This window comes from Erpetoichthys calabaricus, chromosome 10, assembly GCF_900747795.2.
Source record: "Erpetoichthys calabaricus chromosome 10, fErpCal1.3, whole genome shotgun sequence".
NCBI classification, from domain to species: domain Eukaryota; kingdom Metazoa; phylum Chordata; class Cladistia; order Polypteriformes; family Polypteridae; genus Erpetoichthys; species Erpetoichthys calabaricus.
The window spans coordinates 93,243,343-93,269,716 of NC_041403.2; the positions used below are offsets into that span (position 1 = coordinate 93,243,343).

Consider the following 26,374-nt stretch of genomic DNA (forward strand, 5'->3'; position numbering starts at 1 on the left):
ACTAAAATGTAAATTTAATTGAAATCCATTAATAGTTTGAAGCAAATAGCAGGCAGTTCCTTTGTGGGTCTATGGCATATCACCAGCCTCAAATTTCTCATTTAAAGGGTAACATTGACTTGAGTAAACTTATTTCCTTACAATCATGGTATTTTCTAATTTGCCACATGAAATTATGTTGTAATATTTTATAAATTTTAATATATATAATAACCTGCTTTTGAGTTTTATAGTGGAGCCAATAGGTAACTTGCCAAGTACGTCCACCTTGAGGTAGCAAAGGTTTCAATTTAAGAAAACATACCTTACGCTTTTGTGACAGCAAAAGTAAACTGGAAGAAAAACCTCTTATCACAGATTATTTTTTTCTGTTTTTCTTTTTCAAGGCAAAGATAGGTTCCTTGCTTGCTTCTCTGCTGGCAGCAAGTGATATGGGTAGAGTTATGACTACCACATCATGACAAGCCTCTTTGACGAGCTGTTTTCTGCTTATTGTTTTACTTTTGCTTCTGTGCCTTTAAAGGTTATGTTCAAGAATTACATTTTATTTCAAAGCAGTGCCTTGCATTTTTGTTTTTTTTAAAAAAAGCAATGCCATTTTACATTGCTAGCTCACATTACCAATAAACACTCAGTTTTATGCTCTTTTTGCGGCATGTCACTTGCATGAATGATAAGAATAAGCAAAATATGTGTCATAGCCAATACACGTCAAAAAAACAAAGTCCAATTTTCTTCTGTTTTTTGTTCAGAAGATGGTAGACAAAGAACAACTGAGGATGCCGTGTTTGAGAGAGTAAAAGTAATTAGTAACTTCTGGTTTGTTTGCAGACATTTATTCAAATCCATTTTATTTTATTAGGCAGATGTAATTTTAGAATTATGTACGAATATGGAATTGTTTTGTAGCAATTGTAAATGAATTTGGAACAAATCATCGTAATAACATTACTGAACACTACCAAATTTGCTGAGGTGCATCAATCTGTGAGACAACAAAACTAACTCTCTTGCCCCAAGCTAAAATGCCCGCGCACCATTCCATGACCACCCTGTGAGACACTTTGCGGTATATGGGTAGAGCAGATAATTATTCGTAACCCGCAAGCATCTCTTCATCTCTCCAGCCATGCAATGGTATCAAATGTCGTTGATGTCATTAGAGGTTCATATCATCTTTGCAAAACATCGCAAAGCCCTATTGGACATAGTAATTTTGCTTTCTTGATTGCTACACATATAACTGTGGATATATATAAAATGCAAATATTGTATGTACATTAATATTTTAACTGAAGATATTAAATTATTAACCCCAAGTTCTAATTGATAGAATTGTGAAATACCACATATACAGCACAGGCCCACAAACATAATGGCTAAGTTTGCTTGACTTTGTGGGTGATAAATGCTAGTTTAATTTCTACACCTTGTTTTTTTATTCATCCAAGTTCTGCACTGCTGGATTCAGCTCTTACAAACTACATTGGCCTCATTGCTTCTTTGTTTTTCTGCAAAGAGTTTTTATCATTAGTTCATTGTTAATAAGTTTGGCCACTAAATTGATCTTATCTTTTTGATAGATAGATACTTCATTAATCCCAAGGGGAAATTCACATACTCCAGCAGCAGCATACTGATACAAAAAGCAATATTAAATTAAAGATTGATAACAATGCAGGTAAAAACAGACAATAACTTTGTATAATGTTAATGTTTACCCCCCCCCGGGTGAAATTGAAGAATCGCATAGTTTGCGGGAGGAATGATCTTCTCAGTCTGTCAGTGGAGCAGGACAGTGACAGCAGTCTGTCGCTGAAGCTGCTCTTCTGTCTGGAGATGACACTGTTTAGTGGATGCAGTGGATTCTCCATGATTGACAGGAGCCTGCTGAGCGCCCGTCGCTCTGCCACAGATGTCAAGCTGTCTAGCTCCCTGCCAACAATAGAGCCTGCCTTCCTCACCAGTTTGTCCAGGTGTGAGGCGTCCTTCTTCTTAATGCTGCCTCCCCAGCACACCACCGCGTAGAAGAGGGCGCTCGCCACAACCGTCTGATAGAACATATGCAGCATCTTATTGCAGATGTTGAAGGACGCCAGCCTTCTAAGGAAATATAACCGGCTCTGTCCTTTCTTACACAGAGCATCAGTATTGGTGTAATTAGTATTTCATTTCATCAGTATTTTAGAATGTAATTTAAAGAGTCTGCTCCTATTTTAGCTGATTACATGTCTTGCTCTAATTTCTTTTAAATTTGTGTAGCATTGGAGATGAAAGTTGACAACTCAGCAGCTTGTTTTTGTTTCCTTTAGATATTCTCCCAAGAGTACATTAACTTGCTTTTATCAATGTACTTCTTTGTGTTGGGTGTTTTGGCATTATCACACACCATCAGGTAGGAATTTATGAAGTTTTCTTGATATTTTTTTGTTTTGTTTTTTTTAATTTTTTTTATAAAGTTTCTGCCATTCTTTAGTACTATTTATTCAGTGACCACTTGGATATGAAAACATAGGCAGGCTCATTGTGTCTGTGGTTCCTTGAAGTGGTGTACTTTTAATCCAGGATGACATTTTTATTTTTTTTAACCCTTCAAGGATAATATATGCCATTCTTCTCCAGTGCTGACCTTTTGGGTTATTTTGGAGTGGGAATGCTGTTCTTTACAAATTTTATTTTTATGTTTGTGTATTGGGATAATTTTTTTTTTTTTTTGAAAGAAAACTGAAACGCTTTTATGAATTTGCACCATCAATGAAAAGTACACAGACAAAATGAACAAAGCTTGCTGTAAATGAAGCTCAGATCTAGAATAATGAGCTCACTCTCTTTCTTTAGATGAGTTACCTCTGCTTTGAATTTCTTTTTCAGTCCACTCATGAATAGAGTTTTCCCTGAAAACTTTCCAAATAAACAGTACCAGCTGCTTTTTACCCAAGGTTCTGGAGAAAGTAAGGAAGGTAAAAGGCCTATGGTTGTTTTTATTAAAGGATTATGAAACCAAGAATGTTTTAATTGCACGAAGAATGTTTTAATTGTACTTTATTTTTTCTGCAGAAATTGTGAACTATGAATTTGATACCAAAGACCTTGTGTGCCTTTGCTTTAGCAGTGTGGTTGGTGTTTGGTATTTACTGAAAAAGGTAGGTTGCATCCGCGCATTTACTGATTTTTTTTTTTACGTGCATTTGCTTCTTGGTTAAAATTGGTCGTGTTATGTAAATGTGTATAATATAGCAGTAAACTGTGTACTGAGCATATACCGTAATTTAAAACTAATCACACTATACTAATTCCCTTCATAATTTTAAACACTTAATCATGTCACCTCTTAATCTTCTTTTGCTTAAATTGGAAAGACTTGGCTCTTTTAGGTCTCTTAATATGATCAATACAAGAGAACCTGCAAGTTTTTTAGTGTGCTACCCAAAGGGAGGCTTTCAAAACCAGATGAAAAGTGTTTAATTCAGGCAGAGAATGTATTTCAAACTTAGTCCCTTGTCATGCACTATTTCAGTGATGAAAACTTCAAGCCAACTACAGGAGACTGGTTACACAAGCAAGACGCATTTAGAGAATATGTATGCTTCTGGAATCTTGAAACATTTACAGTATATTAGTGCTACTGTTGGTTCTCTTAATAGGTTAGACTTGAAATGTTTTGATCACCCCAATATATTCTGACAAGTGGTTTGATGAAGGGTTCTCCTCTTCATTGCTCTACTGTTTAGCATTTAGGCAACAAAACTATTTTATTTATTTACTTGCAAAGCTTGATTGGCAACATTTTTTAAACATGCAAAACAATGTGCGGACAAAGGTCATTGTTTTTTCTTCTCACTGAACTGACTGGCCCAGTTTTCTGTGTAACCCTGCATGGTGTTATGTATTTACTTGTTTTGACATAGCAAAAGAATCTCTTGCCAATCCCTTGCCAATTTATCCATAACACTGTAGCTGTAAGGTGCATCCCTGCTAACAGCTCATGCCCCAGAATAATTAATGTGAGTTTTACACACTTTACAAATGTAGGATATCCAGGTCATATTTTCACTCCGTTAACAAAAAATTCAAATTGTTAGCAGTTTACATTCACTGATGCTTAGTTTATTACATTCTGTAATTTGGCATGGTGCCTAAAAAGGATTACTTTAAAGGTAGACCAGTGAAGCCAGTTTATTTTTTTTTATCAAACTCTCTAATAATAGAAACTAAATACAGAATTCTCCAAAAACATTTACACCCTTAGTAAAGATGAACAAAAAAGGTTTTGGGGAACAAATGCCAGTAATTGTGATTTTTTTAAATGTTTTTTGGAGGGGAAAAAAAGGAAGGAAAACGAGTGAAATATCAAGCTAATGAACAATAGAGATGTTTCTTCCATTGCCTTTTTTGTTACTTTACCAGTGGTACCAATACATCTGAAGGAAGCTGTATTATACAATTTTAAACAGTTTTTATTTTACTACTTTTGGCAGAGTGAAGAAACAAACTGTGAATGAGAGGACAAATAAAAATTTGATTAAGCAACAAAAGTGAAGCAAAGCTAAATCAGTGTAGGGACACTTCATAATGTATATGTTGGCTTTATTTTTTTTACAGATGTACATAATTTTTTTTTTTTTAATTTAGCACTGGATAGCCAATAATCTGTTTGGGCTTGCTTTTGCGCTGAATGGTGTAGAGCTACTTCATCTCAACAATGTCAGCACAGGATGTATCCTACTAGGAGGTCTATTTATCTATGATGTGTTTTGGGTAAGCATACCTTTGATTGTTACATTTATCTGTCTTTCTAAGAAGATCTAGTCTATTTAATTCAACTAGGTGAGCTAAACCCATACTTGTTTTATGGCACCTTCATTTTTTTAATTATTTCTTTTTTTGGTTTTTCTCTTTCAAAAGTAGCAATCAGTTATTCTTAATTTTACATGATGAAAAACTTAGAACAAATGTATATATTTTTATGTGATTCTATGTAATTGCATTTTTTGATTACTAAATCATTAAACAGGGAGAAAGTAATGTTTTCCTGTGGGTTTAAAAGTTTAATTTAGCTATACACAGAAATTTTGTAAATGTATTTATTTTATATTGTAGTTACAGTGCATCCGGAAAGTATTCACAGCGCATCACTTTTTTCACATTTTGTTATGTTACAGCCTTATTCCAAAATGGATTAAATGCATTTTTTTCCTAGATATTCTACACACAACACCCCATAATGACAACGTGAAAAAAGTTTACTTGAGGTTTTTGCAAATTTATTAAAAATAAAAAAATTGAGAAAGCACATGTACATAAGTATTCACAGCCTTTGCCATGAAGCTCAAAATTGAGCTCAGGTGCATCCTGTTTCCCCTGATCATCCTTGAGATGTTTCTGCAGCTTAATTGGAGTCCACCTGTGGCAAATTCAGTTGATTGGACATGATTTGGAAAGGCACACACCTGTCTATATAAGGTCCCACAGTTGACAGTTCATGTCAGAGCACAAACCAAGCATGAAGTCAAAGGAATTGTCTGTAGACCTCCGAGACAGGATTGTCTCGAGGCACAAATCTGGGGAAGGTTACAGAAAAATTTCTGCTGCTTTGAAGGTCCCAATGAGCACAGTGGCCTCCATCATCTGTAAGTGGAAGAAGTTCGAAACCACCAGGACTCTTCCTAGAGCTGGCCGGCCATCTAAACTGAGCGATCGGGGGAGAAGGGCCTTAGTCAGGGAGGTGACCAAGAACCCGATGGTCACTCTGTCAGAGCTCCAGAGGTCCTCTGTGGAGAGAGGAGAACCTTCCAGAAGGACAACCATCTCTGCAGCAATCCACCAATTAGGCCTGTATGGTAGAGTGGCCAGACGGAAGCCACTACTTAGTAAAAGGCACATAGCAGCCTGCCTGGAATTTGCCAAAAGGCACCTGAAGGACTCTCAGACCATGAGAAAGAAAATTCTCTGGTCTGATGAGACAAAGATTGAACTCTTTGGTGTGAATGCCAGGCGTCACGTTTGGAGGAAACCAGGCACCACTCATCACCAGGCCAATACCATCCCTACAGTGTAGCATGGTGGTGGCAGCATCATGCTGTGGGGATGTTTTTCAGCGGCAGGGACTGGGAGACTAGTCAGGATAAAGGGAAAGATGACTGCAGCTATGTACAGAGACATCCTGGATGAAAACCTGCTCCAGAGCGCTCTTGATCTCAGACTGGGGCAACGGTTCATCTTTCAGCAGGACAACGACCCTAAGCACACAGCCAAGATATCAAAGGAGTGGCTTCAGGACAACTCTGTGAATGTCCTTGAGTGGCCCAGCCAGAGCCCAGACTTGAATCTGATTGAACATCTCTGGAGAGATCTTAAAATGGCTGTGCACCGACGCTTTCCATCCAACCTGATGGAGCTTGAGAGGTGCTACAAAGAGGAATGGGCGAAACTGGCCAAGTATAGGTGTGCCAAGCTTGTGGCATCATATTCAAAAAGATTTGAGGCTCTAATTGCTGCCAAAGGTGCATTGACAAAGTATTGAGCAAAGGCTGTGAATACTTAAGTACATGTGATTTCTCAATTTTTTTATTTTTAATAAATTTGCAAAAACCTCAAGTAAACTTTTTTCACCTTGTCATTATGGGGTGTTGTGTGTAGAGTTCTGAGGAAAAAAATGAATTTAATCCATTTTGGAATAAGGCTGTAACATAACAAAATGTGGAAAAAGTGATGCGCTGTGAATACTTTCCGGATGCACTGTACATATGTAGTTGTGCTTGTTTTTAAATAGTCCAACCTTCTATTGCATTATTTTGTAGATGCATCCAGTATAGAAACTGCATCCATTTTATGTTTTGTAGGTCTTTGGGACAAATGTCATGGTGACGGTGGCCAAATCTTTTGAAGCACCAATTAAATGTAAGTATTAAGGAATTCCAATATTGAGTAAAATGACACAAAAATGTTTACATTTGTGGCACCACCTTTTGTATGTGAATAGCTTTAATATTGTCTAGTATGTGAATGTTTCAAATCAGCATTCATATTTGCTTTTGCTAACTGCTCTAGAAATTGGAGAAGTTTTCTGAACAAATTTATTGATGTAGAATTGCTAACATATAACGTTTGCTGTGTAGAAGTTTGTTAAATAGTGTGAAGTAAATGAAGACCCTAGTTGCACTTTTCAAAATAATTATAAAGAGCTAAAGATCCACTCTATTTTAGGTGAATTTTCATTTTTTGAAAATAAATACAGGTATAATAGATTTGGATAACCATGTACTTAAACAGTAAGTCTTGTGCTTTTATTAATACATAGTTCTCTGTAAGCAATTTAAGACTTATTTATTTTGTCTGTTTGATTTCTTGTTTAATTGAAATTAGCCTCTTTACTGTTGGATCTGCTTCTTTATAAACTGATTCTTTCTTTCAGTTGGATCCATAACTGTTTTTTGAAAAGTAACTATATGTTCTCATAATCATAGGATTAACATTTGTGGTTTCATTTTTATTAATTGTTAATTGATCAGTTTTTGGTAAATGGTTCATCTGTTATCAGGTGCATTCACATGTAATGTTAAAGCACATGCTGTGATTATTATATCTGTTTGTCTGCCTGTCATCCTGGAGGAAACACCTCTGCTCCCAGTGAGTCTATTTTGTTGACGTAAAACACTTATTTTTTCAAGGAAAATTTTGAGGACAGTTCAGTTTTGGTTGAGATATCTCAAATACTGCTTGCTATTCAAAGTTTTGAAATTTCAAAAGCATTGGAAAATGATTGGAAAAAGTGCACTCTTTTTCTATCATAAAACAAAGAAAACATTCTGTGTGACTTCAATTATGGGTTAGTTTACTGTTTCAAATATACCCTAGGAGGTCACTCCAACTTGTATATTTTCCTTTTTTTACTTGTCCGAGTACCACTGCTGATGACAAAAGATCCCCAATATTAGTCAAATGCTGGGATAGATGCACACCAGCTCACCTGTTTAGCTGCAGCTGAAATTTTAACTATTAGCTGCTACTTTCACAAATGTTTATCAATTCTGAACTACAGTCCGTAATAGACCCTTCACAACCGACAACTAATAACAGGACATCAATTGATGCTATTTTACATCACTTGAACTGGAATCTGCTGCCTTTGAATACTATTGGGCCACCACAAGTGTATTTGGGCCATTTCAAACTACTATAGATGATATTTTAAAGTACTGTTAAAAATGTTTATTTTGATGTAGTCTGCTGTTGAATGTAATAATAATCTTTTGTGAGGTTTTGTATTATGGCTCACTGTTAAAATATATTTAGTAAACAAAAATTTGATTACTCTTTGAAGTACCAAAAAAATGTAAATGCTCTAAATTTCACATTAGTTAAGCTTCTGAACACCCCTGAATTTTATACCATGCAAGCATTATGTAACTAGGGTTACAGAATCATTTTTTAAAATTAATTAGTATTTGTTTTGAGATTAACCATCTTTAACAAAAGTTAATTTTTTTCTAACTTGTGCTAAACATTGCAGTTGTACTTTCTTTCAAGTCACTTTCAGAAAATGAGACACAGTAGTTTATTACTATGTGTTGTGTCCTGTGGTTCTAAGGTGAGCTCAGTGTTATGTTTTTAGGTTTGGAAGTTCACTATACTGCAACTTTTTGATGCTAATGCAGCACCTGTTTGGATATTTACATTTTCATTTATTTATTTAGACACTTATCCGAAGTGAGTTACAGAGATGGTCGACATAATTGAATATACTGTACATCAGTCTGGGGACTGTTTTGGGGAAAGAAAAACTTATTTAAGCAGTGCATGATACAAAAAATTAAAGCCAAGACATTACATATTAAGCCCTTGTTTTGCTCAGAAAAGGTTGTCTTGAACTTTACTATTTTTTCAGTAGAAGTGTGAAGCCTAAAGATGGGGGAGTAAGTCATCAAAATGTAGAAAAGAAATGTATTGAATATTCAATTTGCAATGTAGTCTTTCTCCTTTTTCCAGTTTAGAACTATATTACAATATTTGTTCTGTAAAGTTTCTTACAGTAGTAAAGACATGCTGTCTGTCCTTTATATCTTGCATAGTTGTGTGACTTGCTCATCAACAAAAAACTATTTCCTGTTTAAATAAAAAGGTGAAATTTGGTAGGATGGTACATCTAGGGTAGTAGGTAACCAAAAAGAAATGGGTTTGATGTATCCATATTCAGGTTTACAAAAAACCTACAATAGAAAAACTAAATACCCCAAAATCTCAAGAATACCTTGGTGGATAAAGTTTTTGGTGGTGATGTAGAAAAAAAAAATAGCTGACAGTTTTTTTTTATTTGTTGGTATTTGTTGTTAAAAATATTCTAGTGAGTGGGACATTCTAATGCAATGTTCCCTTTTCACAACCTATGCTGACAGAGATCACATAGAGAAATGGGATGTGACAATTTATGCAAATGGAGGCAAGACTGCAGAAGCAAACTGAAAGGATGTGTGTGATGGTGTGTGTTCGCTTCACACTCCTTGTTGGCTTTGTGCGCCTCTTGAACCCGCCACTGTTGATAACGTAACCAAGGATGAGCCAGACAAATGACAACCTACTTAATGCAGTAAAGCGTAGGTAGAAAAAATAAATAGTGTTTTTTTTAAAAACAAAGTCAAAAACAAGGTGCCCAAAACAGTACAGTGCAATCTTCAATAAATTAATAATCCATAAAAAACAGTGACAATCTGTGAGTTTAAAATCCATAATTAAAATGAGTGTAAAACCAGCATAGTCATCGGGTCCTTAATGTTCCATCAGATCCTAGATGAGCCCAGCAATACTCCCTATTCGTTTCCCCAGCTCACCCATTACTTGCTCAGCCGGTGGAGACTCCAGCATCTGCGGTCCTCGCCACCCAACCCCCGTCTTAGCTGCCTTAAGCGGCATCAGCAAGACCACTTGGGGTTGGTTGTCCTCCTATCATCCTCCACACTCCCGTTGCACCACGGATCCCTGGGGAGGACTATACCTCTGTCACACTCACTCCTGTACAAATATTCAGTGGGGATGAACTGCCCCTAGAGCGCCAATCCTTTGCTCCTCTGTGGGTCTTATGGCCGCACTGCCTCTCCTACACTGGCTGGCTCATCCTGCCTCTCCATCGGCTCTCTGCAGCTCTCCGTTTCCAATGCATGTCTCTATTCAAAGAGTGGCACCTTATTCCCATGGTAAAATATTGTGGTGACTCTTTGATGGTTTGGGGCTGTTTTGCTTCCAGTGGTACAAGACGTGGTGTTAAGGCCAGTGGAATAATGATTTCCATTTAATGCCAGAACATTTTATTGGAAAAACTGGTTGCCACTGCCAGAAGGCTGAACCTAGACCATGGTTGGGTCTGCCGACAAGACCATGTCCCGAAGCACACATCAAAATTAACAATTGAGGAGGGCAGTTCACAAGAGAGAACCCCAGGTTCTCAATGAGTTGAGAATTTTCTGCATGTAAGAGCGGTCCAAGATCCCTCCAAGTGTTTTCCAACTTTGTTAAACATCACAAAGTGGCTGAGTGCTGTCATTCTCGCCAGGGGAGGCTTCACCACACACTGAAATTTGGGGTGCAAATATTTTCGGGATCTGCATATTTATGAAAAATTGTGTTACTAAAGGAAAAGTTTATTTTATTCCAAAATCTGTTTGATAATAAAAACTTGATGTTTTTCCATTTATTTAATCCCAAGATATCCCTCACTGCATTTTTATAAAGAGTGCCAATAAATCTTAAGTTGACTGCATGTGAAAATAAATCTGAGAATGAACAGTGACCAGTGTTTTTTGAAGTTTTAAAAAAAAAAACAAAAAAAAAAAACACACTGCAGATTAACTGAAGGAGCCAAACCATGATTGAACAGAATTAAATGTTTTTTTTTTTTTTTTTTTTTTTATAGCCCACTGTATACTGAGATGGTACTAATTTTAGGCTTGATGCTAATGGAGACTCACATTTTTTTGTGTTTTTAGCTTTGAATAAATCATAATAATTTGCTAAACCTTCAAGGGAAACAAAATGTATTCCAGTGTTTCCTGCAGTCATTTCATTTTGTAGTGGGGGTCACCATTCTTTTTAGCAATTGAATGTACAAAGATGGAGATGAGTAATAAAATGTGGCATACTGCAACTGAATGAATTTTTGTGAAATTTTAGGATTCTTTGTATATTAGCCTTCAGTCTTTATTAGATAATACTCTTAAATTCATTATTCCAGATATGTGGTGTTGCTTCATTACACTTTTTTTTTCTTATTTTTCCTTTTTGCAGTGGTTTTTCCTCAGGATCTTTTAGAAAAGGGACTTGAGGCCAACAACTTTGCCATGCTTGGTCTGGGGGATATTGTTATTCCAGGTATGTTGGTGCTTTCCTTTTCTTACCTGTTAAGTCAGTAAGATGGATTAGCAAGATTATTAGCAAATTTGTTTGTGTTCATAGCAGGGCTGTGGTGTAGGAGGCAGAAGCAATTATTGGGTTCCTGGAGTCTGTAAAAATGACCAAATCTGGCTAAATGTAAATTTTCCAATTTCAAATAAACTAATTCAAATAATTCCACTTTATCAAAATGCTAGAAGAAGAAATTGTTTTTCAACCTTTGTCTTTTGTTTAATATCTAACTTCTTTGGTGAATAATATAAAAAAGCAAGAACGGCATCACTACAGCCTTTAAATCCAAATTTTAACGGGTTAGGGTGCTAAAAAGTGACCTGAAGATTCACTTTGGCAGTGATAAAATGCTTTGTATCTTGTATGTTGTGTGCTTTGAGTCAACCTAGTAAATACACTACTCCTCAAATGTTTGGGATCACCCGGACATTTTCATGTTTTTAGATTCATATCTTTGTTGTATCTTGATACCCTTAAATTGATTAAAAATATAGCCAATGCATTACTAGTGTGTTTAATATCAATTTCTGCTTGAAATTTCTGATTCTTAATGTATAGTATAATTCACATATGGCTGCAAAGCCCCACTTTCAGAAAGCAATTCCTTCAGTTTCCTACTGGTATCTTCCCTTTGCTTACCCGTAATTATTCTATGTGCTAATTGGTTATTAGAGGTACCTTTCTATTTGCATTAGCACTGCTCAAACCTGTCATTCTTTTCACTAGTATTGCAAGGTATTGACATACATAAAGTTCAGTTCTGAGGTTCAGAAATAGCAAAACTGAAATGGCTTTCTCAAGGAACATATCAATGGCAGATGGAAAATGCTGTAATTAGAAGCCCTGATACGTAGACCTTTTTTAAAATGGACAATTAAGACAGGATATGAAAATATAACCTTTGTGCATGATGTTAGCTGGATTTGATTTAGATAGTTAGTCCTGGTTTGGTTTTATGCAGATCAGATGGATATCTCTGGTCATCAATAATTATTAAAGTAGTGGGGTGTGTGTACAAAGCAGTTTAACTTTTGAGTGTTTCCACATTCTAATATACTAATTATAATTTTGCTTGAAATTACTTGTTGTATTAACCATCCAAATTACAGCTAAGTGTTTTCTTTGAAAATAATTGTGTGCAAGTAAATTTATGTATGTTAATAGCTGGAGCGTCACATAAGTACATATTTAAATGTAGCATAAATGTTCTGGATGCTGCATTTTTTCAGTACAGGGTGTCAGTTGCTGGCTTCTACGTGAAGCACTCAATAAATAGCATACTGGACTTAACTGTTTCTTTTATTTCCACTTTTACAGTTACAGCAAAAATACAATCCAGATTAACTTAATATTGTTTGTGTTTCAAGCCAGCAGACACTTAAGATGCAAATCATGGGTTAACTGCCTGTTGGTGGAAGTATCCAAATAAAGATTGCTGACAGTGAAAATGTTTTTTTTTTGTTGGTACTTTAAAGCCACTGTAATAGCAAAAGGAAAATCTGAAATGTGATACTACATAGAAAATATTAAAGTAAAAAGGTTTATAAATACTTGATGAATATGAGTTAACTTGTATCACAATTGATTGTCGCAATTTGAACATAGAATCAAAGCATTTTCTATCAAACTTTTATTTAAAAAATTCAGACAAGTTAACTTGTCACAGTGTGCTTTTACAATTCTGAATGACCACAAGATGGCTCTGTTGGCATTTGTTATAATAGAGCAGTAACTTATGGAAATTTTGTATGCTCATCTTTTACTGCTTATTCTATCTGTGCAATTGAACTGTGCCTTTCGACACGTTATTAAACATTTTTTTTTTTTTTTTTAAGGTATTTTTATTGCTTTACTGCTACGTTTTGATGTTAGGTAAGTGTTTTTAAATTATTTCGACTAAATTTAAACATTTGTGTCTGATCAGAATAATTTTATAATAATGCTTTGTGGAATTTTAACTCTTCTCCCCAGTTTAAAGAAGAATACCCGTACTTACTTCTACACCAGCTTTTTCGCATACATATTTGGTTTGGGCCTGACAATCTTTGTTATGCATACTTTTAAACATGCTCAGGTAAGTACTCAGATATTTTATAGTCCTTGCAAACTGTATGAGGCATTTAAATGTATTCATTTTAAATGAAGTTCTATTGTTCTAATTTTCTATATTCATTCTTTGGCCTTGAATGCTCAAATACTATTTGAGTATTAGTATATCAACTTTACCGAGCATGGATTGTATGAAGTCCCAACCCCAGTCATGGTTTTTCAAGGCTTGCATTTTCCAAATAATATGTCTAGTTTATAAAGATGAAAGTTAGTTCGTTAGACTTTCCAGAATGTGTGCAGTACTGTTTCATGTGTGAGCTTTGAAAAAAATCATGGAATGAAACGATGCTGCTGTTTTCATGTAAACCCCTAGAAAAGTGTACTGGTGATGTCACTGGTCTAGTACTGAGTCATGTCTGGTCAGTCACTCCCCTAAACACTACATTGATTCTTTTAATTTGAATTATTGCACCAGCTCAGTACTAGACTAGTGATGGCACCAGTCTGCTCTTTTTCAGTTATTTATATGAAAATGGCTGCATCTTTATACTTGGAGATTTTTTTTTCTGTTCTTCAAAGGTCCAAAAGAAAAAAAAAAACAAACAAAAAATGTTCCACCTTAACGCATCTTGAATGTGCTGGTTTGACCTCCCACCGAATTGTTGCATTTCCTATAAAAAAATCACAATTTATTATAAAAGAACTTTGTATCATTAACTTGGGGGTATGGTTTGTCAATGGGATTTCTGCTGTTGAAACCCAGTAGCACTTTTGTTAAAACGCATATATTTTAGTACACATTATGGAACTTGTGTATATGAAGAAGTGTTGCAGTGTGAATTAACATGCATAATAATGTTGAGTGACTATTCATGTTTTCAGCCCGCACTACTTTATCTGGTTCCATCGTGTATTGGTTTCCCAGTCTTGGTTGCCTTGATTAAAGGAGAAGTTACAGAAATGTTCAGGTGAGTTACTAATCTATTCTTTTGCAAATGCAATGTTATACTATTTTAAATAAATTTGGGAAAATATTTGAATATTGTCTGAAACAGACTAAGAATGAAACAGAAAGTGTAGTGGATTTTATTGACAATGACTAGCAAATGTAAGCACTTCTAAGTCCTCTCTGTCTTTCTCTCAGCTGTTAGTGCTGCATGTATAAGAACATGCATTGACAGGTGGAGGGCCCCAGCAGCTCTTTAGCATTTGGTGTGGAACTGATTTCTGCAAGCAAGGCTGACAATGTTAATATACAAAATAAGCATGCCCAGTTTCAAACATCCGTGCGTGCTAAATATTTCTGCAAGTAAAAAACCTGCTCTGACATTTTATTCCTACTTGTACACCCTGTATATTTGCCAGGCACAAGAAAATGTGGAGGGGATGTCTTGTAGTTCCAAAGTTACTCTTGCCACCATGTTTGTCGTGTTACTTATGTGCATAGGAATAAAGACCATAGCTTCAATGTAACTTTGAAAGTTATGATTTAGTTGCTCCCTGAAGTAAAGTGGGCTATAGAATATTTTATTAGAGATTTGTTTTCTAACAGACTTGCATCCTACAAAATATTAAGTGATCTTACATTAACATTTTACTAATACTTTTACTTTAAAATTTAAAGTGCACATTGACAGTGAGGAGTTTGCACATTCTCCTGTTTTTTTTTTTTTCCATGTTCTCAAAGAAAGTGAATTTTAGTGTATTTTCAGGCTCTAAATTAGTCCCAATTAAGCAGAGTTCATGTGTGAATGAGTGTATCTTGCATTGGACTGGCACTCTGACCAAGACTGGCTCCTGCTCTTTGGCCAATATTGCTGAGATAGGCACTGGCTCCCTAAGATCCTAAACTGTATAAATGAGTTAGAAGGTGGATAGATGTGTGGAATTAGGTTTTTCTTCATATTCTTCACTTTATCTAGAAGTGTGGTGATTGATTAACATTCAGGAGCCAACAATTTGGATTTGGGCCACTCCAGAGATGAAATATTTATATAAGGCAAATATGAGAAATGTTCCACATAAAGCTGTGGCACTATTAAAATTTGGTGTATGGAGCTCAACTTCTGTTGAAGCAAATTATTTTTCAGATCTTCGTTTTTTTTTTTTTTTAAGTGAATGAGTGTGTGTTGTATTGTGAAGTATACACTTAATGTTATTAGTTTCTGTTGCTTTTGTCCCCTTTGCTATAATAATTACATCATGTGGGTTTGAAAATAGATGAATCATTTTAAGGGTTCCTGAAGTTTTTGAGTAAATTCAATCAAAGATTCAGTTAACTTCCTTACTTTGTTTTGCCATAAACATACCAGGGTGACTGTCATAGTGCTACCCTTTTTTTCTGGAATAGTTTTAAACTGGCCATTTTGCAGCAAAGAAAATTTTCTCACTGTGGACATGTTGTTGTTTGCAAGAGACTTTTACAACTCCCCTCTGAAATGTATTTCTTTTTCTTTCTCTTTCTCTCTCTCTCTCTCTCTTGCTCCCTGGTTTGGGTGGCTGACTTTCACACTCCTTCAGCTATGAGTCTTCTGCGGAGGTTATGCCGCACACTCCCAGGCTCACCCACTTCCCCACTGTGTCCGGCTCTCCTGCCAGTCTTGCTAATTCTATGCAACAAAAACCCTCCTCTCCCCGCCGCAGGCGACATAATCCCAGCTCAATGTAGCTCCTCTGTTTGAGTGAACAGGTCAGGTACATCTCCTTTCTTCTCACTCTGCTTACCGAGGTGTTGTCCCTCCCCACCCCCTATCCTCTCATTTCTATTTTGAGATTATATTTTATTATATTCACTAACATTGTAAACACCTTTTGATTAATCTTCTGACCCCTCTGTTTTTGTCACATTCTTTTTCATTGCACTGTGAAGAATTAGAGTAGCTGTTTTATAACCAACATACTGTTTAATCTTCCCATTACATTTAGAAAGCTTTTGTGATAGTCTGATGCCACTCATTTTTTTAAAACTCCCACAGAGAATGTTTTGCTGAAGTGCCTTGCTAAAACCTGAGGCCAAAAGGCACAGATGCTGCCAAGGTTAAGTCGTTCTTTTGAATATTAATTGCTCAGTGTGTTTTAAATAGAGATAAGAATTTCCTGTAATCCGTTTGCCCTCAGCTTATTTACTGCACTACAAATGTGCATTCCCATCTCTTATAGTAAAACATTCACTTGCATGAAAACTGCTATTCTTTTAGCATGTTTCATGCTGTTTTAGAAGCTCGATTTACAATTTTATGTTTGCCGCTTTAATTTTGCTCTTCACTGACTTCACTAAAAGACATAATTCGTTTGCATTTAGAGGACTACATTTAGGAAATCACAAATTTCTTATGTGTTTGCTTATGTTCAGAGTGTTCAGTGTCGGTCTACTTATTTTTATATGTGCATGTATACAGTTCATACATATGTAATGTGCATAATTGTATATGTATTATAAACCAAGAGTTGTATTGTTTTGTTCCCTTTAGTTAACAGGCTATCACTAGCACAGGTGGCAGCAGTTTTCTAAATTTACTAGGTATAGGCATCATCCTGTCATGGATGAGCCATATTATCCATAGAAAAACAACAAACAAAAAATGCTCATCATTTCCTGTAGTAACATTTCTGCTGTGCAAAGCAGTTAGTCTTTGAAACAGGTCTTCCTTCTGGTTGGAAATGTGTATGGAGCAACTGGATGAGCCCCAAAGCCAACTCATGAGGTCACAGAAGAACATGTTGAGCTGAAAAAATGACTAGAACAAAGTATTTCAGTTCTGTTAATCCTGAGTGCCACTTATTGCCATGCTAATTTTATTTTTCTGCTTGTTTAGCTGTGCGGCAACTACAGAAGTGGCTGTAGTTTATTTTTTCTGAGGGCTAAGAATAATGTTAACAAATGCTTTAATAAAATGTAAGAAGAGTGATAAGCTCTAAAGGATTGCATATTCCATTGATTCAGAATGCTTTCCGTTCACACGGCTAGGTATGTTGGCAGCCTTGCTAGCTGGAGAGTTTCAGTTAACCATACGTGACTTCCTAACTCAAACCATGTATTACCATGACTTCCAAATGGAACAGACTCTGATATTTCCAGTTGCCCATGGATGGTGTGTCAGAAGTTAAGTGCCAAAATTTGTTTTGTACCTAGTACAAGGTTAGGTTGCTTTAGTGTTGGGTATTTACTGACTGATGGGTAAATACCTGCAGTGGAAACTTGGAAACTACTTTAAGGTGTGCAAGTGAATAATGGATATTGCCTCCTGTATTCATGGAATCTCTTGAGTACCATCTACCATCTTAAACAACATCAAATTTCCAAATTTGCTAACGAGGAGTAGCAACTCCTGAGCACAAAGAGCCATAACAGCCTTTTGAGCCATTAACTCCAAAACTGAACAGTTCATCTGTCGCAAGATTCAAATAAATGAGACTGTTAATTCCTGTTAAGTCAGAACAGGGTGGTTTCTTTATGACAATTTTAATTATTGACTGTGAATCTCAGAAAATATGAAGAGGGCACATGCTAAGTATGTATGGTCATCCCTTACCCTCCCTCTTACGTTCCAGAGCCCCCCACGATAGGTGAAAATCCGCGAAGTAGCGACCTTGTATTTAATTATTTATATATATTTTAAGGCTTTATAAACCCTTCCCACACTCTTATAAACCTTACCGCCTTATTACGTCTACTTACAACTCGTTTTGCACCCTGGTTAAAGGACACTGCGGCCGTAGATCTTATGTTCTTTTCCTCCTTTTTAAATAAAACCTATCCAAACCTTTTACCGTTTCGGCAATCATTATCATCTTCCGTTGGTGCTTGGGCACGGCCCCTGAAGCAGTAGCAGGAGCAGATCGTTTTGGAGCCACGAAGTGCTTGACTATGCACAAAGATAAACACAAAAGAGCACAAAAGTTAAGTCTTTACACAGCGAAACACGTTGATGCTGAATGAGCGAGACGAGACTTCCTGGTTAATGCAGCGGAATCAAATTCGGTGTACCGTTGCTGAGCCAATCGGCACACAGGAACTTAACTGCGTGCTGTGATTGGGTAGCTTCTCAGCCATCCGCCAATAGCGTCCCTTGTATGAAATCAACTGGGCAAACCAACTGAGGAAGCATGTACCAGAAGTAAAAAGGCCCATTGTCTGCAGAAACCCACGAAGCAGTGAAAAATCCGCATTATATATTTAGATATGCCTACATATAAAATCTGCGATAGAGTGAAGCCGCAAAAGTCGAAGCGCATTATAGCGAGGGATTACTGTAATGTAAAATCTACATTTTAACAGTTTTTGGTAATGGTATAGCTTTACTGCAAAACGTTAAATGTTTGGTCCACCACATCTCATTTATATAAGGGGACATAATTGTTACCTGAAATACACAGTGCAACCACTGAAATGTTTCTGTATGAGGTTGTCATACAAATGTAATATATTTCAGGGTCCAATGACAAAAAAATACCAATTTAAGCCTACATAGGAAGAATCATGGCCTAACAAGTAAAAACAATGACAGAAAAGTCTGTTTCTTTTGAAAACTCAGCCACTTCTTTCTCATTGTCCACATTTGACAGGGTGCAGATTAATCACTATTTTTTTCAGTGAACGGAGATTGCTGAATATGGAACCCCCAGGTGGCAGTAGTGGGGGTGGGAATTGATTATAGGGTAAAAAAATTTAATGGTTAAAAAAAAAAACAAATTGATGGGAAGGGTGTGTAAATAGTAGGAATAGTTTTTGCAATAACTTTTTTGTGTTTTCTTGCAAAAGTACTTCCAGTCTAATATCTGGAGCTTTAAGTTTATAGATGTTACTAAGAAATGCACAAGCAACCTACACAACAAGTTGGCCAGAACACAGCACACGAACACTGCATCTACAATGAAGAATGATGGAGAGTATGCCACTAGCGCTGACACCTGATCTTCTTCATGTTCATTTCAATTACACCTTGCAACAGTCTGCAGCTTAAAGTGGTCCTGGGGGCTTGAGGCAGGGCAGGGCAGAGTGTCGTGACTCGCAATCAGTCTCATTCCTTCTCATAGTAGATGCTGTGTTTTAGATGGTGTGTTTCAGTCAAAGTAGCTCCAGATATTGGATCAGAATTACTTTTGTGACATTTCTCAATACTATTTCATGTTATTTTTACCCCCTCCCAACATTTTTGTTTTTCTCCCGGTGGTCATTTAAGGGGCTCTGTGGCCAATGAAACTTCTTCAAAAGAAGGAACAGAAGTTAAAATGCCACACTTTCTCATTAAGGATGATCTTTATTTAGTGTAGATGGGAGTTCTTCTGAATTGCCTGTTCTCTACACCCACAAAGAGATTGCTTTAGGTATTGTAAATTTAGTTGTGTTTGAAATCACATTTAGGCATAGTTGGAGAGTAGTAGATCTGAAAGCTCTTTTTGTTAGTGTTAAATTCACAATTAGTTTAGAGAGGTTTTACTGAAGTCTTTGATTGTTGGATAGTGTTTATGCAGTTATTTTTGTGTCTTTTTGATATGAATGCTAATTTTGTTAAACTACCATTTTGGAAATGGCCATTATTTTAATTCTATGTGCTAAGATAAGCAACTGTTGGCCATTGCATCCTATCAATAAAATTACCTGTCTCTGTTTGAATCTTGTAGGAAAAGTACTGTTTGAATCCATAAACCCCTTTTACAGTATGTTGCAAATATTGAGAAACAATTGTAGAATGAAGGGCTGCTAAATGAGCGTAAAATTAAGATTCAAATATTCCTGTTTTAAACAGGTATGTGTTCAAATGTAGTGTTAGTTGTACGTTCAGGGTTATAAATATATATGTGCTTTTTTTTTTTTTATTCCTCTCTCTCTTACAGTGCCTATATAGCATAAAGCACTGATAACTCATGCACTGTTGCTTAAAAGACACACGTCAAAACTACAGCTTTCAAACAAAAGTGACACAAAAAAAAAAAAAAAAACTGCTCTTTGCCAAAAAATATATTTTTTGGGCATGAAAATGTAAGCATAAAAAGTGGAATACAATACACGTTGTACTGACACTTTCTACCTGTATTGTAAGAAACAGTGTAAATTCCAGTATTTGCTCAGTTACATTAAATGCAGGAATGTAGTTGTTAGCATTGTTAGCAAGCTATACAGAACAAAATATTTAAAGCACAAGAAGTTCAAGAAGACTATAATTCCTATATAGATGATCTAGATGAAAATAAGTCTTTTTTTTTTAAAAAAAAAAAAAAAAAAAAAGCTGGAAGACCGATAGGGTAGTAGTGGCACCAGGCTGCAGGTGGAAGCAAAGAATACCATTCTTAAAAGAATTCTCCAGCAAAAATGATATTTTACTTGCAGCTTGTAGTGATGGCAGAGAGATTTTTAATCTTGTGTTTTCAAGTGGAATGGACATAAAGTTTCTGATAGAACCTGGACCCAGTGGTGACCAACGCTTGACAACAAATAATATCAAAAATATCTAAGCCTGGGACCATGCTTTTGAATTGAAGATTGAATTCACTGATCAAGAGTAATGACTTCAGTTTAAAAGTATAACACTTTGTGAAGATTCCTCATGTTTGTAGACTACTTTCATTTTCTGAAGTTATTTATTGAATATTTAGCAAAAAATACATGTGCTTTGTACATTTTGAGCATACAGCTGTTCGACTTGATGTGTGGGTTATGCATCACGAGTAATGTGAGATTTTTGATATTGTCTGGCATTGGTTACTATTGGGTCCTGTTCTATCAGAAATTTTATGATGTGCATTCTCGGCGAAAACACAAGATTAAAATTTTTTCTCAGCTATCACTACAAACTACATAATGTAAGTAACATTACATTACAGCTCCTTGCCTCAAATATTATGTGTTAAGGCAGCAGCTATCAAAGACAGACAATGCATGAATTGTGTGTTCATTTTAGAAATGGCTAAAATAAACATTGCTGACATTGAAAAGCAATAGTGGGGTTTTGTCAGAAGGAAAATAGTCAAATTGATTTATTTTCCATACCATTAATGGAAAAAGAAAGCATTCTTTTGCTTGCTGGAAAAGCACATGGAACAATTCTAGTGATTTAATTAGCATGAAGTATCCTTGGGTTCAAGAGTGAACAGAACTGAATCAGGAGCAGAACAGTACTCATAGGGTGTTGGCAAGGTATTTAAAAATCTGTTCTTAGTGCAACTGTAGAAGCAGAAGCCCATGAGGTTAAAAAATAAAAAAATTAGGTGAATAAATTTGGTTAATAGTTTTGTTGAAGGGTGTCTATGTGGAGGTTCATAACACATGAATAGGTTACTGAATAACATTTATTTAATAAGTAATATTTTATTATATTTTCAGTATGATAAATGTTTTATGAAGTAGATGTCATTGCATTGTATTAAATAAGGAGCCCCCCATAATATATTAGGACTCTGATGAAGATATACTTGTTAGTTAAATTATGGTGAATTTTGAATGAGTGCAGTGATGTGATTTATTTATCTGTTTTATTATTATTATTATTATTTTTATTAAAAAAAAAAAGAGGGCAGTAATACTTTGTTGCACATCTTGCAAATAATCTCCTCAATACTGGTTCATATTATGAGATTTTTGAGTTCTTTTGAGACCCTTCCCAATGGTGCTGCACACCGTAACACGATCTGTGTGTCTGTCGAAGGTTGTTTGTTTGTCTCCAAGGCAAACACAAGTTCGAGCACCACTGAGGCAACTGCAGGTTCACAGCCTTCCTGCTTAACACATCTGTCACACGATTGGTGATGCGGGGAACATTATAACCCGGCCACTGACCTGGCCCCGTCCCTATTGAAGTGGTAGCAAGGCGGTGACTCGCACGTCGCAATATCTTTGACCTAGTTAAACACTTGCAGTCTGCCATGCCCCACCTTTTTGTTCCAAAATGTTAAATTAATGACTATTCCTAAATTTAGTAAGAAGACCTAAATATTTTGTTTTTAGTAAGCTACGGGCAATATCAAATTGATTTCTGGAAAATGTTTTCTTAAGCTTTTCCTCAATTAGTGAGGGGCTTGCTGTGTTGTCAAGGAGAGTGACCTCTTTAAAATGTAAGGATTTTAACTTGGAGTATATAGTTGCCATGGGGCAGAATTTAACCATCCATTAACAAGATGAACTTCAACATCCAGTTGAAGGAAGTAATATTTATAATTCTTTCAGGAAGAACCTGTTAGGAAACTTCGATACCTACCCTCATTATAGAAGAGTTCACAGTTGTCCTGCTATAAAATCTCAATCTTGTATGTGGTTCAAAAACCATAGTAGAATATATTTTTCCATTAAAGAATTACTCCATTGGAAAAAAAACCTGTTTTTAATATGTTACTTACCTCATGTAATTTGTAGTGATTGCTGAGAAAAAAATGTTATGTTTTCACGGAGAAAGAACATTTCTGATGGAACAGAAGCCTTCACCTGAAGTCAGGCCTTTGAATTGAAGACAACCCTGCCCCTGGACATCACAGTGTGCAGCGTATATTTAACCTTATGAAGACTTAAGTGAATAGTTTGTGTCCATTTTTGGCAGTGATGTTCTAGTGTAATTTTTCTGGCTACATTGTGATTTATTCTAGTATTATGCTTTTACTAGTCTAAGGTTGTGGGAGCTGGAGCCTATCCTGAAAGCATCAGACTTAAGGCACCAACCAGCCATGAACAGCTGTACATGACAGGGCTGACTTATGCACACATCCGTGCTAATATTCAGAAAGGGCCAATGTGTAAACTGACAAGCATAGACATTGAATTTGATTTGAGCCCTCTGGCCATATTCTCCCAGCCCTGGTTAATTTTTAATTTTTTTTAAGTATTTAGATAAATACGCTCTCTTTTAATATGTTCAGCAATGAAGATAACAAGCTGTTAAACCTTATTTGTATGAACCAGTATACACTGAGGATCTGCAACACATGAATATTAGAAGTGGAGGGCCAAGGAAAAATGTACAGCTTGTAGCTCTAGGAGAACCTTGAGACTGCATTTCCTACTACAGCAGTTCCCAACTGATTTCTTGCCTGATCAAAGCAGTTACTTGCCAGCTATTCATCTTTATTTAATTTACTTGCAAGCACTTCCAAAACTATATAACTCAATTTCTCACTGAAGCTTCACTTTCTGATGCAGGGCAGTGATTCATTTTTATAGTGTATGTTTTAGGACTCTATCCTACCTTTGACAGTAAATTTAAAAAAAAAAAAAAAAAGTTGGAAGGATTGCCAGTTGTCAGTCATTTTTAGGATTAAGTCCTTTAAACTGCCTAATTTTTTACAACCAGCCAGTGATTGACTGTCATACAGTATATTCTCAGATATGTGTGTGTTGTGAAGAATTTAAATATACTGATATATATAATGTTACATTTTATATGCTGTATGTTTGAAAAGGCAGGCCAATGTAATAATATGAATGTTTTTACTTTTAAAATAGTATTATCCTTGATGCTCCTTGAACATTTCCCCCAATAAGAAAAGAGTTGAAATTATCTTGAGGTTTTTTGTTCTTTTAATTAGTAGTCCAAGTCAGAATGAGGCATCTACATTGGAATGATACTTGGGGTGGGGGGGAAACTTGCAGTGTTTTACATCGCTAGACTAGACTTCATTTTTGTCCCCAGGAGTAAATTTGGCTTTTTACAGAATGTCTTTAAATAAATATCATCGCAGATCACATTTAATACTTAGGGGTAAACATCACAAGTAAACATAAAGCACTTTAAGACCCAAGGCAGAAGGTGGCATGGCTCAACCAAACTTTCAGTTTTATTACTGGGCGGCAAATATACAAGCTATAACAACCTGGACATTGACACAAATAGATGAACATACTACAGGCTTGGTCCACAATAGAAATAATATCCTGCAGCACTTTTTTTATATTCCTTGCTTTGTGCCCCAGTAAATAAGAGTTCTCGCCAGTATACTAACAACCCAATTGTGCTTTATTCACTCAGAATATGAAGCCAATATAGGAAGTACTTCAAGATCGAGAAGCTTTTATCTGTGGCACCTCTGCACGATAACCACCTTTTTCTACCCTCTCAAACGTACGCAGTTTTTATTGTTTGGAAAACATATGGGATTAAATCACTTAGAGATTTGTATATAGATAACATTTTCGCATCCTACAAACAATTAATTACACTCCAAATTTAATTTTCCTTCAACACAATTCTTTCACTACCTCCAAATTAGAAACTCTGCTAAACAAAACCTACCCAATTTTCCTCGCCTCCGGAAGAAATATTGATCAGTCTTGACAACTCAGACAGCATTTCTGTAATATATAAAAACATTTTAAAGTCCCACCCTTTCAAAGATCCCAATGTACAGTGGGAAAAGGATCTCTCACTCAACATTTCAGAAAAGGAGTGGAAGGCATACACAGGATTCACTCTAGCTCCAAATGCGCAAAGCATACATTATTCAACTTAAAATCTTTTATCGTGCTCATCTGTCTAGTTTAAAATTGTGTAAAATGTTTCTAGGGCAAAAATCCAACCTGCGAATGTTGCAATTGAGCTCTAACCTCATTGGGCCATATGTTTTGGGCGTGTGCCAAATTAACATCATTCTGAACCAAAATATTTAAATGCCTCTGGGACAGCCTTGGTGTCACAATCTCTGTTAATCCACTAACAGCCGTGTTTGGTGTATCTTCTAGATGGGCTTAAAGTGGAGAATGACAAACAAACTGTAATTGCCTTTACTTCATTATTGGCACTTAGACTTACAAGTTAATAAATATACATACGCACTTCGCTCTGAACACACACCAGAGCGATTTACAAAACAAGAAAAAAAAAACAGGAAAAAAAACAAAAGAAAACTTATGACTTGGTTGTCACTGTCACAGTGAGGCATTATGCAGATGTATTGCTGTAAGAAGGAGCTTGAGTAGTGCTTATGACAGTGTGACGGCTTGCACAGTGTAGTGGCTACCGGTGGCAAGCGGTTTCACTGCCTGCCCACCACACACGGCTGCCCCATTCATTCTAGGTGCGCGGCTGGTAATGCTGCAAGCCGTGATCCGGTTGTGGCTGAACGGGGCGGTGGGGGGTAGCATTGTAGTGTGCCTCAGATTGCTGCGTGTTGAATGGGGGCGGTGGTGTTGCGTACCCTGCAGGCAGCATACTGTAGTGGAGGTAACTGTGAGGTGGACTGGTGATGAACCGCCCCTCGCTGCCCCCATTCATTCTCAATAGCAAGCCTGCTTGTACTGTTGCGCACATAGCAGGAAGTTGTCTCTTGTCAGTACAGGGAGGTCCAGATCTAATTATGCAGATCCAGGTCGTCTGGATGACTTTCATTTTTGCAGTGACGATTCCAGTTCAGTGAGAAGACTATTCATCATGTCGTCAGTTTGCACACTTCTCGATTGTCCGGGATTTTTGGGTGATTTTCTATGTAATAAACTGAATAAGTTATTAGAAAATTACATAATTAGATCTGGACCACCCTATACATCAGAAGTGTTGACGACTGGTGCCTTCCTGCTGTGATAGCTGTACAATGCTGTGCAGAAGAGCTCATCTTAACCTTTTTGTTTTCACCCTTCAACAATGTCTCTGAAACACAAATCTGATGCAAGTGCTGGTGATATAGTAAAGAAGAGAAAAACCATCACCATGGAAAATAAAGTAGAAATAATAAAAAGGTCAGAAAGCGGTGAAACTCCATCATTCATTAGCAGAGCACTTGGTTACAGTCGGTCAACAATAGCATTTGTTAAAATAATGTACCTGTTCCGACTTACATACAAATTCAACTTAAGTACAAACCTACAGTCCCTATCTCGTATGTAACCCGGGGATTGCCTGTACTGTATTTTTCCCATATTTAACTCGTTAAAAAAAAAAAAAAAAAAAAAAAAAAAAAGCCTTGACTGTGCTGTTTCAAAAGTGTCTGACGTTAGTGAACAGACTTTTTGTTA

The 26,374-nt window shown here is 36.2% G+C and overlaps 3 protein-coding genes across 5 annotated transcripts in view; all 3 read left to right on the plus strand.

Annotated features, from left to right (window-relative positions):
- Positions 1 to 26,374, plus strand: part of ndrg3b (ndrg family member 3b) — a 1,230,027-nt gene that overhangs the window by 551,563 nt on the left and 652,090 nt on the right. The gene's annotated exons all lie outside the window — the stretch shown is intronic.
- id1 (inhibitor of DNA binding 1, HLH protein) overlaps positions 1 to 26,374 on the plus strand; it is a 739,503-nt gene that overhangs the window by 463,569 nt on the left and 249,560 nt on the right. The window lies entirely within an intron of this gene.
- Positions 1 to 26,374, plus strand: part of hm13 (histocompatibility (minor) 13) — a 40,742-nt gene that overhangs the window by 9,883 nt on the left and 4,485 nt on the right. Inside the window, exons 3-12 of one of the 2 annotated variants that reach the window (XM_051932924.1) lie at positions 2,313 to 2,395; positions 2,872 to 2,960; positions 3,058 to 3,143; positions 4,633 to 4,758; positions 6,843 to 6,900; positions 11,278 to 11,361; positions 13,230 to 13,266; positions 13,366 to 13,468; positions 14,326 to 14,411; positions 15,964 to 16,132. In XM_051932924.1, coding sequence (XP_051788884.1) covers positions 2,313 to 2,395; positions 2,872 to 2,960; positions 3,058 to 3,143; positions 4,633 to 4,758; positions 6,843 to 6,900; positions 11,278 to 11,361; positions 13,230 to 13,266; positions 13,366 to 13,468; positions 14,326 to 14,411; positions 15,964 to 16,111 — 900 coding nt within the window. In that variant the 3' untranslated portion in view covers positions 16,112 to 16,132. The remainder of the gene's footprint in view (positions 1 to 2,312; positions 2,396 to 2,871; positions 2,961 to 3,057; positions 3,144 to 4,632; positions 4,759 to 6,842; positions 6,901 to 11,277; positions 11,362 to 13,229; positions 13,267 to 13,365; positions 13,469 to 14,325; positions 14,412 to 15,963; positions 16,133 to 26,374) is intronic. The other variant, XM_028811612.2, reaches the window with a different exon arrangement.